The sequence below is a fragment of the Equus przewalskii genome, chromosome 16, assembly GCF_037783145.1.
Source record: "Equus przewalskii isolate Varuska chromosome 16, EquPr2, whole genome shotgun sequence".
Classification (NCBI taxonomy): Eukaryota; Metazoa; Chordata; class Mammalia; order Perissodactyla; family Equidae; genus Equus; species Equus przewalskii.
The window spans coordinates 24343120-24355856 of NC_091846.1; the positions used below are offsets into that span (position 1 = coordinate 24343120).

The window sequence follows — 12737 nt, forward strand, 5'->3', positions numbered from 1 at the left end:
CCCTTGGTGGAATAGTTACTTGTGATACTGACTTCTGCTTTGGTGGGAGCAGGGTCTTTTAAAAGCCCCAGAGATTTCAGCTAGAAAACTCTGTTGAATAATTCTACTTGTTTCCCAAATGAAATATGACAAAATTAAGGCCTCAAGCTGAGAAGAGTATTGTGATGTTATTTCTGTTCCAATCAGTGAAAAATGCTCCATTGGCGTTTTCTGAAATGTAACTGTTATCATTTTCTGCACTCAGGAGGAACCTTGTGGTAGCAGCCCAGAATTTTTTCTGTGCTGGCTGTGGAACTCCAATAGAACCTAGTAAGTATGGATAATGGATTGCCTGCTTATTATGCGTTGACGGAGGGTGGGGAGGGGGCAAGAATGACAAAGTTGGGTGGTGCGTTGTTTTTGTGAGACATGCCTTTGATGAGAGGTTATTATAAGAGCTTCGTGAAGAGGTATGGTCACCTACAAGGCTATGTGACTGGCCTGTTACCTCTCAGAGTCTTATTTCCTAGTTCTCTCCCCATGGAGAGCTCAGCTCCAGCCACATGGCCTCCCCACTGGTCCTTGGAGGTGGCAGGCTCACTCCTCACTTAAGGATTTGCACCTGTGGTTTTCTCTCCCTGGAATGCCCCTCCCAACCCCCACTCCAAGACATCCCCATGGATGTCGAAAGTCAAAAGGTTTACGCTGGCTGCCCTATTGAAAATGTTCACCTTGTCACACTCCTGGCCATAAACATACATGTGCATGCTTTAAATTACTCCTCCTTCTTATTTTTTATTCTAGCAGTTATCTTCTTAAAATACTCTTTTAGATTTTACTGATTTTTCTTGTTATTGTCTGTCTCCTTCGCTAGATTCTAAGTTCTATGAGGACAGATATGCTGTCTGTTTTATTCATTGTTTTATCCCCAGTTCCGATAAGAGTGCCTGGCACAGAGTTGGTCCTCAGAAGATATTTGTGGAATGACTGAATGGCTTACCAAGGAGCTAGCCACACTCCTCTGAGAGAGTTTGAGGAAGTGGCCTGAGGGGATCATTCCTGGGCCAGCTGAGGCCTAGAAAATCAGGCTCCTCCAGTCAGAAATGCAAGTTGCTCGCTTGAGACTAGAAATCACTTGCTCTGTTGTGAGGCTATTCATAGGTCTGGCCTGCAGAAGGCTGGGAAGAGAAACTTTGCTGGAAAGGCTTCCCTTGGGCTTTGATAGGCAATCTTGGAAGGAAAACGACTTGAAGGAGCTTGACTTTAAGAAATAAAATTGAAAGCAGAAGTCTATCTGGGCTTGAATGATAATGTGTTGAATGATAATGTCTGCCATGCCTCACAGTTACAGCTGATTTTCTTTAAATGAGTCATCTTCCTGGCTGGTCTAGCAGGGACCGTGTCTGTTTGGTTAACTACTGTATCCTGGTGCCTCAGTATATATTCAGTGGATGAGTCAGACACTAGGGATGCGTGACTGTGATTCCACCAACTTTTCAGGCACTAAACTAAGTATGTTCAGATATGGGGATGTGAGCCTGTACTGTTGATGCAAGCATGGTCCTTGCCTCACGGAGCTTGCCTACAGGAAGATATAGCCATCAGCCAAGTAAATAACAAGGGTGATGCACGCAACGAAAGAGAAGGTCAAGAGTGCTGTGGGATTCACAGCAAGGGAGCTTAATCTCGGCTTAGGGGGCTGGCAGTGAGAGGTTTCATAAGGAAGTGATTGTCCCCGGAAGACTGTGTGTAGGGTGTCTCCGTGTGCAAAGGGCCTGAAGCTATTGCAGAGAAGTCCTGTGTGACTGGAGGGTGAGAATGAGGGGGAAAACATGCAGCAGAGGTGAGTCGAGCACAGATTGTAGAGGCCTTATCAACTGTGTGAACAATTTTGGACTTTTCCTGTGAACTTCTTAGAGTTCTGAGGATAAATTTTCTTTTTTTTGAGGAAGATTAGCTCTGAACTAACTGCTGCCAATCCTCCTCTTTTTTCTGAGGAAGACTTTCCTGAGCTGACATCCATGCCCATCTTCCTCTACTTTTTTATATGTGGGGCAGCTACCACAGCATGGCTTGCCAATCGGTGTCATGGCTGCACCTGGGATCGGAACTGGTGAACCCCGGGCCACTGAAGTGGAACGTGCACACTTAACCACTGCACCACCAGGCCTGCCCCAGGATAATTTTTTTTAACTTTTTTATTTTGAGAGAATTTTAGGCTTGCAGAAGAGTTGCAAAAATAGTCCAGAGACATCCTGTATAGCCTTTACTCAGCTTCCTCTATTGTTAACATCTTATAATAATTGTAGTTTAATTATTAAAACTGGGAAATTAGCATGGGTACAATCCTATTAACTAAACTACAGACTTTAATCAGATTTCACTAATGACCTTTATCTGTCCCAGCATCCAATCCGGAATTCCACGTTGAATTTAGTTGTCATGTCTCCTCAGTTTCCTCTAACGTCATACATGCTGAACCATTTGCAGGGCAGGAGACAGCATGACATTTTACCCTCTAATAGTTCTGCATGTCCTAAAGATAAGGATTACAAACAGTTATCACACCAAAGAAAATTAACAGCAATTCTCTAATATTGTCTAATACTAGTCCATATGCATTTGTTGTCCTCAAGTTGCCATTGATAGCTAGTTTTTCCACCCAGGTTCCAACTGAGTTTCATACCTTGCATTTATTTATTAATTTTCTCTAATGAGCTTTATTCTAGAACTGCCTATTCAGTATGGTAGCCACTAGCCCATGTGGCTATTTAAAATTAAAATGAAAAATCCAGTTCCTCCATCATACTAGCTACATTTCAAGTGCTCAACAGCCACGTGCTGGTAGCTGCTGTATTGGACAGCACAGGTTTAGAACATTTCCATCCTCACAGGAAGTTCTATTGGACTGCACTATTCTAGAATTTTTCCCTCCTATTTTTATTTTTTTCTATGATAGTGACTTTTCCCCAGAGGAGAAAAATTGTGGTTTAGAGCAGGTTTTCTCAACCTCACTAGTGTTGTCTTCGGTGGTGGGGGGCGGGTGGTGGGGTTGCTGTCCTGTACATTGTAGGATATTTAGCATCATCACTAGGGGCCACCAACAGCTCCTCAACTGTGACAACCAAAAATGTCTGGACAGTTCCAAATGTCCCTTAAGGGGAGAAATCACTCCTTGTTGAGAATCACTGGTTTAGGGTGCTTTGTTTTGCTCTATTTTAATTAAAGGACTGAGGAAACCAAAAGAGATGGGCATAGTTTATTCTATGTTGATAGTATAATGCTTAGTATGTGTTTAATGAAATTTGATGAATGGGTGACTGGATATTGAAATGTTAGGGTTTTAGATGTTAGGGAAAGATGAGTTATATCAGGAAAATTTATTCGCCCCTCTGTCCTCCTTTCTTTCCCCATATTGCTAAGTTTGATCAGAAACATAGAGTGCAGGGACCAAGGGTATACCTGTCGTTTTGCCTATTTAACATAAAATGTATGGAGGCCCTATCATAAGCCAAATAATACTCATTATCTGCCACATCAGAGATCTTAATCCAGGATGGGAAATAAACACGATACAACAGACTTTTAAAAGTTTCAAATTTGAGAACTCAGACATAATCATTAGGCACTTAATAAATTCTTAACAAATACTTTGTCAACCCTAGAGAGATGTCACCAAATTAACCCAGAGTTTGATAATAGTGTATGTACATATATACTTACAGTTGGCCCTCATTATTCACAAATTCCATATTTGCAAATTTGCCTACTCACTAAAATTTATTTGTAACCCCAAAGTGAGTACTTATGGTGTTTTCGTGGTCATTCATGGATACGCACAGAGCTCCAAAATGTTTGAGTCCCCTGAAAGTTGAGTTGCTCGATGCTCGAGTTCCCAGCTGGAGTGGAACAAGGCTGTGCTCTGCCTTCTTGATGTAGTTCTCATACTGTAAACAAGTCCTTTTCATGGTTTATTTAGTGCCATGTTTTGTTTTGTTTTTTACATTTTTCGCCTTTTGTTGGTGATTTAGCTGTTTAAAATAGCCCCTAAGCGTAGTGCTGAAGCCCTGTCTAGTGCTCCTAAGTACAAGAAGGCTGTGATGTACCTTATGGAGAAAATATATGCTTTAGATAAGCTTCATGCAGGCATGAGTTATAGTGCTGTTGGCCCTGAATTCAATGATATGAATCACCAAAACATATTACATAAGGTGTCTTTAGACAGAAAACAAGGTTGTGTATTGATCGATTAATGAAAACGTTGTGACCAGAGGCTCATAGGACCCTAACCCCATCTGCCCCCGGGAGCAGTTCTTCAGCATTTATTAATTCAGTGTTCATGGCAACTGTAGACGACATTAACTACTGCAAATTCTAAGAATCAGTTGTGTTTGCTCGCATTTAAAAGTCAGCTCTGAGGGTGAGCTGGGACCGAGGGATAACTTGGGCGAGTGCAAAGACAGCTCCTCTCCTGTTCTCTCTATCAAAAGCGTAGCGGAGGAGTGGGCTATGGTGGCTAAGAGCTGGAGCTTCCACAGTCCACACGGCTTGGAGTCCTGTTTGCCTGCTTCCTGTTTGTGTGTCTCTGGCGTGTGGCTTAATTTCAGTGTGTTATGCTTTCATCAACGAAATAGGGGAAATAATAGTCCTTACTTAGTCATTCCATAGTCCTTACATAGAGGCTTAGCACGGAATGATACAGTGTTTGTAAGACATTTAACCAGTATGTGGCATAGAGTAAGTGGCCAATAAAGTTTTGCTCCATCAGGCCTTGTTTATTTTTAAAGCTGTTATAAGGAAACTATATTTAGAATCGACAGTGTGCTTGGTACTGTGGTAGCTGCTTTCCCATCCATTGTTTCATTTAATCCCCACAATAGGTGGCAACCAATATTTGTATTCTACCTCACGATATTTTAATTACAAAGAAACCCATGAGTTAAAGGGTGAGTGATAAGTATCAGCCCTGGCTGATGTTCGTCCCGGGTGTTGAGGGAGGGCCACATAGCAGAATTAACTGAACGCTGCTTTCTTTCCTAAGCTGGGCGGTAGGAGCCCAGGTGTTTGTTGCATTGGTCTCTATACCTTTTGCTTGTCAATGTATTTGATTGAAGATGTTTCCAAAAGCAGTGCATGTTCATTTTAGCAAATTAAGAAGTGCAAAGAGGAAAAATCTTTTCTGTCACCTACCTCCAGAAGTATTTGCTGTTGGTTTTTTGGTGGGGATCCTTTTGGACTGTGTATGTTTATTTTAAAAGCAAAATCAAGATCGCTTGATACATACCTGTGACTGAATGTCCGCTGCCCATGCTCTTCCACATGTTCATCGGTTCTCCAGCATTTCATGCTGAGTGCGCCATGCTTATTCACCAGTTGCTTCTTAATGGATATTTAGATTGCTCCCCTGCTCCATTATAAATGTGCTGTAATGAATATCTTTCTCTCTGTCCATGAAAGCAAAGCTCACGAATGGCCATGATTTAAGGCCTCCAGTCCCTGCCAGAGCTTTCCTAGCTGCTATGAGGTCGAGTATGGCTTTAGCAGCATGAAAACAGCAACCTGAGCCTTGAACCCTGGGTGGGAATTGGAGGCAGTGTGGGGGACAAGGGTGGGTATTCAGGGTCCAGAGAGTGGTCCTCACCTTCCTGTGTGCCCTGCAGAGTTTGTGAAGCGGCTCCGGTACTGTGAATACCTGGGGAAGTATTTCTGTGACTGCTGCCACTCATATGAGGAGTCCTGCATCCCTGCCCGGATCCTGACCATGTGGGACTTCAGGAAGTACTACGTCAGCAATTTCTCCAAACGGCTGCTGGACAGCATATGGCACCAACCCGTTTTCAATTTGCTGAACGTCAGCCACAGCCTGTACGCCAAGGTCAAGGAACTGGACAGAGTGCGGGTGAGCAGCTGACCCTGTGGGGGAAGCCAGTCAAGTGGCGGAAAGGGTCCTGTGGCAGCAAGTGCACATCACACCCGTCTCAGGATGGGACAGACCCTCTGACGGGAAGATTCACCCTAAGCCAATGGAGCTTAAGCTTCGAGGCCCCTCACCTCCAGGGGCTCTTTCCAAGGCCCCATACCGAATTTTAGATTTATGCATAGTTTTGCATTTATATATAGCTTTTAAAAGTAATTTATTTCTTAAAATAAAAATTGTAGGGGCTGGCCCCGTGGCCGAGAGGTTAAGTTCCTGTGCTCCGCTGCAGGCGGCCCAGTGTTTCGTTGGTTCGAATCCTGGGCGTGGACATGGCACTGCTCATCAAACCATGCTGAGGCAGCGTCCCATATGCCGCAACTAGAAGGACCCACAACGAAGAATATACAACTATGTACCGGGGGGCTTTGGGGAGAAAAAGGAAAAAATAAAATCTTTAAAAAAAAAAAAGAATCCCCTTTTAAAAAAAATAAAAAAATAAAAATAAATAAAAATTGTATATGTTTGAGGTATACAAGATGATTTGATATACATATTCATAGTGAAATGATTACTAGTTAAACTAATTAACATATCCATCTCCTGACATAGTTATGTTTTTTGTGTGGGCGGTGAGAGCACCTGAAATCTTCCCTCTTAGTAAATTTCCAGTATTGGGTACTGAGTTGTGAGCTATAATCATCGTGCTATACATTAGATCTCTAGACTGATTCATTCTACATGACGGCAGCCGTGTAGCCTTTCACCAGCGTCTCCCCAATTCCTCTGCCTCCCGCCCCCGGTACCGTTATTCTACTCTCTGCTTCTATGTGTTTGACACTTTTAGATTCCACAGGGGTTTTTCTGCAGTTTTTTTCTTCCTGTGTCTGGCTTATTTCACTAAGCATAATGTCCTCCAGTTTCGTGTATGTTGTTGAAAATGGCAGGAGCTCCCTCTTTTGTACATAGTTTTGTGTTTTTCTTAAAGAAGGCCCCCAACGTTGTGTAAGCTTCAGCCTCTGCGAGACCTGGGTCCATCCTGGACCCTCTGGACTCAGTCATGAACCCTGCAATATAGACTTTACTTTAAAGGCTTGTTTTATAGAGTTGTAGCATGTCAAGTTAGAAGTAACGTTTAAATTTGACTTAAACCCTTCCAGTGTCATTTATCACATTTACCTTTTCCTTCTATTTGCTTTCTCACCTTAGGAAACCCAGGAGCAGCTTTTTCATATCAAGAAATTATTGAAGACCTGCAGGTTTGCTAAAAGGTACTGCTGTCGGCTGGGGCAGTCCGGGCCTGGGGGTTGGGAGGACTGACAGCCTTGTCACCGTGCTCATCCTCTGTGTGCCTCCTGGTCCAGCTCCTCCAACACACGGGCCCCCTGAGCACAGCAGTGATCTCGTGTCTCTCCACGGGAATGCAGACCCTCTCTTTCAAGTTACTAAGCCGGCCAACTCACTGGTGGTGAATTTAACTTATTAAGAAGATTGGGCTGGCATAAGGATGAAATAACTCTAGCCAGTGGCCTTTATTATCGTTGTTATTTTAAACTGTGGTAAAATACACATATCATAAAATTCACCGTCTTACCCTTTTTAAGTGTACAGTTCAGTGAAGTACATTCACAATATTGTGCTACCGTCACCACTATCCATCCGCAGAGCTCTTTTCATCTTGAAAAACTGAAATAGTGTCCCCATTAAACAATACCTCCTCATTCCTTCTCCCCGCCAGCCCCTGGAAACCACCATTCTGCTTTCTGTCTCTATATGTTTGACGACTCTAGGAACCTCGTATAAGTGGAATCATACAGTATTTGTCCTTTTGTAACTGGCTTATTGCACTTAACATAATGTCCTCCAGGTATATCCATACTGTAGCATGAACCAGAATTTCCCCCCTTTTTAAGGCTGAATGACATTCCATTGTAGGTATAGACCACATTTTGTTTATCCATGTCTCCATCTTGGGTTGCTTTCGTCTTTTGCCTATTGTGGATAGTGCTGCTATGAACATGGGCATATCAATGGCCTCTTAATAACCCAGATAGAGAGGCATGTTGAACTTTTATTGGCTGTATAGTATTCTATACTGTGCTGTGGTGTTAATTTAAGTATTGTCCTATTACTGAATGCCTAGTATATTTTTAATATCTTTTGTTATTTAAAAAACTAGGCTTTAGCTGAATCTCTGCCCACAGCCATAGGTATGTCCTTAGGATAAACTTCTAGGACTGGAATTTCTGGAAGCCATGGCCAGAAAGCTATAGGCATGAATTCATTGACAGCAATAGAGATGGTTTTTTCTTTAGGAAAACTAGACTAGCAAAAAAATCGTAACTTTTTAATTTGTTTTCATGCCTTTAATTTTTTCCCAGTTTTATGGAGATATAACTGACATACAGCAGTGTATGAGTTTAAGGTATAGAGCATAATGATTTGACGTACCTATATCATGAAAGGATTACCACCATAAGTTTAGTTGACATCCTTCATCTCATGTAGATACAGAAAAGAGATTTTTAAGTAGAATAAAAGTAGGTTACTCAAGGGGTTAAGATTACTTGATATAGTAGATAAGATCATAGGTTTAAAAGTTTTTATTTTGTTTTAAATCTTCCTTCCATTTCTGATCTTTATTTAATGATGATGTATTGCTTTTGAATTAGATTTCTTGGGGAGGAGCATGACTTCTGTATTCATGTGGCCTTGAGATCTACCTCATGGCATTGGTCTGACAAGCTAATTACTTCTCAGGCCCTCAGTTTTCTTGTGGGTAACATGTAACAATACCCACAATTCTCACCATCTATAAAAATTTCTTAAATATCCATTCTGTGCTTCAGATAAACAATTCGGTAGGACTCATGTTAAGTCCAGGGAGAGAGTCAGCGCAAACAAATCATTGCTGGACTGTGTGTTGGACACGTGTACATGGAGCTCCACTGGTTCAGAGGAGGCAACATCTAGTTCATAAGGGGTGGGGTGGGGAAGAGAGCAGGCAAGGCTTCCTGGAGAGAAAGCCTGAGCTTGAAGAAGAAATTGGAGTGAAGAAGAGGGGTCTGGGGTCAGAGGAAGCAGTGTGAGCGAGCTCCCCAGGCAGGACAGAGAAGTCACATGGTTTGGCATCACTCCACTGTCAAGTGCAGTGTAGGCAGTGGCTGGCTTGGGAATGCAGTGTGTGGTGATGCCACTGACTGACTTAGGGAATTCGGGAGGAGAACAGGAAGGTTTGGAGAAAGTTGCATTCAGTTTTGAGTGCCTTTGGGACATCTGAGTGTCTATGACCAGCCCGCAGTTGGATGCATATGAGTCTTAAGCTCCGTGCTGGACTTGGGGATTTAGAGTTTTGAATCCTCTTCCTTTCCTCTCTGGCAGTGTATTAAAGGAGTTTGAGCAGGTGCCGAGACACTTGACAGATGAGCTCCACCTCTTCTCCCTGGAGGACCTGGTCAAGGTCAAGAAAGGGCTGCTGGTGCCCTCGCTCAAGGACGTTCTTAAAGCTTCGCTCGCGCACGTGGCCAGCTGTGAGGTGAGGGTTTGCCTGGGGCAGGGGCGTCTCTGAGCTGTCCCTTCTGCTCAGGGCCTCGTTGGTGTTCTGCATTTACCTCATTTAAGCCCACCAACCCTGAGGGAAGTGCTAGCAACACTATTTACAGAGAGGAAAATGAGGTTCAGAGCTGTTAAGTAACAGGCCAAGATGGCCCTGCTGCTAGGTGGCCGGGCTGGGATGCAAGCCTGGGCCAAGCGACTTCTTAGTCTGGGCACCCAGCCCTACTGGGGCCTTCCTCCACTCCCGTCTGCGCTCACATGCCGAATGCAGCCATGTGGACTCAGGATCCAATGGAATAGGAGCTCTGCGTCTAGACGGACTGAAGAATTGCAGTGCAGCTGTCAGAAACAAAATTAGATTGTTTGAGAATACATGTTTAAAATCATGATCTTTCTCTGGTGCATCAAACCACCTTGATATGAAATTTCTCTGTGTGAAACAAATGCACATTTACATTCACAGCAGTAGGATAAAACATCCTATCCCTTCTAGAGGTTGGAATCATGGACAGTGAAAAATTGATGCTTATAAAGTTCTGTAAAAGTGGTAACTCAGCTTCTCCATCAAAAGAATCCTCACCAATGCGGACTTTTTTTTTGACTTCTCTTACAGCTGTGTCAAGGAAAGGGCTTCATTTGTGAATTTTGCCGGAGTACTGCTGTCATCTTCCCATTTCAGACTTCAATGTGTAGAAGATGTTCAGGTATCTTAATACCTTAATAATGTAAGCTCAATAATAGCTTAATAACTTAAGCACAATATTGTTTCTTTAAAGTATGATGATGTTGGTGTGTGCTTGTATGTTGGATTGGAGGAATAAAGTTTTGGGCGCATGAAGAAGAGTGTTCGGGGGGGCAGGGATGAGGGTGATGTCTCCTGGTTCAGGATTTGGAGAGAGGAGCTGGTCCCTGTGTTTCTTATGCCTTGAGACTTCTAGCCCAGGGCAAGCTACAGCGCCCCAGTTTGTAACTGGATCATGCCGAACACTGAAGTGTTGTCTCTGGCTTCTTTTGCACGACAGTGGCAGAGTTGAGTTATGGAGACCGTATAGCTCAAAAGGCCTAAAACATTTACTCTCTGGCTCTTTACAGAAAAGGTTTACCAACCCCAGTTCTACTGTATTAGTGCCCGAGGAAATCTCATGCTCTCTAAACGATTTCATGGGAGAGATCTGGTAATGAATTAGGCCTTCCGCTTGGATATGAGCAGGCCCTCCTCTTAGACCACTCCAGTGTTGTCTCCCCCAACCCAACAGGCAGTGTTGCAGGATGGGTTTCCCAGCAGAGAAACTCTGAGGCAGGGATTTGCATGCAGAAAGTTCACTGGGGCCTGTTCTTGGGCTCAATGCCTGTGGGGATGTGAAGGCAGCAGGCCTGGGCAGAGGGAGAAGCTGAACGGTGGTGTGGTTGCATTGAAAGCTTAGCACCTCTCCTGGGGAGCTCTGGAGTGGAGATGGCCTTCAGCACTGTCCCGAATTGAGGACAAGGGGCCAGCCGAGCCTTTAAATCCCATGTTGACCAGTCACCAGATGCAGGCCAGTGCCAGCAAGGGGACATGACCTTGAGCAAGGCAGCTCTCTCTAGTTTGGGCCATCTCCACAGAAGGGATGCTCCCTCCTGAGCCATCAGCCACCAAGACTCTCAGCAGCTTCGGGATGGTCTTTGGGAGGCTTTGTAGCATCCGCTGCACCAGGCTTTCTCAGCCTCACGTCCATGACCTACTGGAGACGTTATAATCCCTCTGAGTGTCAACCTGCCTGGTTTCTGTTTGGAAGACTCTGGCTTCCCGATTCAGACCCCAGGATGGGGATGAGTGTCTGTATATATGTGAGAAACCAAGACATTCCGTTTGCTGATGGCTGTGCCCCTTTGCTTGCAGTGTGCAGAGCATGCTTTCACAAGCAGTGTTTCCAGTCCTCTGAGTGCCCCCGCTGTGTAAGGATCACAGCTAGGAGAAGACTTTTGGAAAGTTTGCCCTCCACGGCGATGTGATGCCCCTGAGTACTGTGAAAAAGACTGTTCAACATGCCTTGTCACACCGATTTGTGTCTGTTATTGATAATATTGTTTTAGATATCAACTATTGTATGTTAAGAAAACAAGTGGCCATATTCTCTTTATTATATATATTTAATTTTTTAAAAGAATGAAGATTATTATTAAGCGAAGGGTTGTTACTGGTGGTTTTGTTTACAAATGTTCAATGTTTTTGCTGCTACTGTTTTTTTTAAATAGTTTTTTTTGGATAATTCTTAAATTGTATTTGAAAAGTTGTATTTAGCTAATGTTGGAGCTTATTTTTTATGGATCGTAACTGACAAGATTCAGTTCCTCTTCCTGTAAAACTTGTTTTGTGAAACGGATTGGTACTTTCAATGAACAAAAATGCAACCAAAAATGTTTGCTCAGGGTTTTTTCCTGACTAAATGCCATTTTGTAATTGTATCAGTCTTACAGATTTCACTTATTGCAGGGTTTGTGTAGAGAGTACACATTACTTCTACAGTCACGTTTATTTCAAGATGCGTTTGAGTTGCTTACCAGTGCGTGGAGGTGCCGTTTGGAGCGTTGCCTCTAGATGGCGCTCTTTCAGATGGCACAAATCAAACCTGTGTTTGTCATCGCTATTCCACACACTGTCAAGGGATGCACGAGTGAGCAGAACTTCATCCCTGCGCTTTAGGGTTTCGTCTCATTGATATAAAACTGAACATAAGGTATTTGGACTTAAATTGTGGGAAAGTACTGTTAACGAACAATATGATTCTAGTAATAACATTGAAATCATAAACAGTAATTAAAAAGGGTAGCTGAATCCCTAAACTGTTATGAATTTCATTTTCCTAATATTCTTTTTATTTATATGCTTTTTTGAAACACGTGAGCCTTTTTTCCTTCTACCTTCTATATACTTTGACCTACTTGAGAAAGGGCCCTGGGGCTGGGTGCTTTCCCGTCACATCTTGAATGGAGCGTGGGTATCATATCCCCCAGAATTCACATGTCCTAACTAAACCGACTCTGAGTGAATTTCCAAACAGCACAGGCAGGCAATAAAGCGGTCCAGGTCATCCCCTAACCCCATCCGTTCCGTGTGTGTGTGTGCGTGTGTGTGTGTTTTCAGTGGGATATTATTGAGCACATGAAAGAAATGAGTGTTTCCTAGCAATTCTCATCCTGTCACCTGTTCTCCCATCCCACATGCCTCTGCCAGAGCTGTGCTCCCATTCGTTATTTAAGCCAGGTCTCTTTTAAATAGAAATGTAGGCACACGCGATAAGATAAATAA

The 12737-nt window shown here is 43.3% G+C and overlaps 1 protein-coding gene across 5 annotated transcripts in view; it reads left to right on the forward strand.

The window, feature by feature from the left end:
- RUBCNL (rubicon like autophagy enhancer) overlaps positions 1 to 12271 on the forward strand; it is a 45566-nt gene extending 33295 nt beyond the window's left edge. For all 5 annotated transcript variants that reach the window (XM_070578837.1, XM_070578834.1, XM_070578836.1 and 2 more), the window contains exons 9-14: positions 245 to 309; positions 5640 to 5878; positions 7103 to 7164; positions 9275 to 9428; positions 10062 to 10152; positions 11328 to 12271. In XM_070578837.1, coding sequence (XP_070434938.1) covers positions 245 to 309; positions 5640 to 5878; positions 7103 to 7164; positions 9275 to 9428; positions 10062 to 10152; positions 11328 to 11440 — 724 coding nt within the window. In that variant the 3' untranslated portion in view covers positions 11441 to 12271. The remainder of the gene's footprint in view (positions 1 to 244; positions 310 to 5639; positions 5879 to 7102; positions 7165 to 9274; positions 9429 to 10061; positions 10153 to 11327) is intronic.
- Positions 12272 to 12737: the final 466 nt, after the last annotated feature.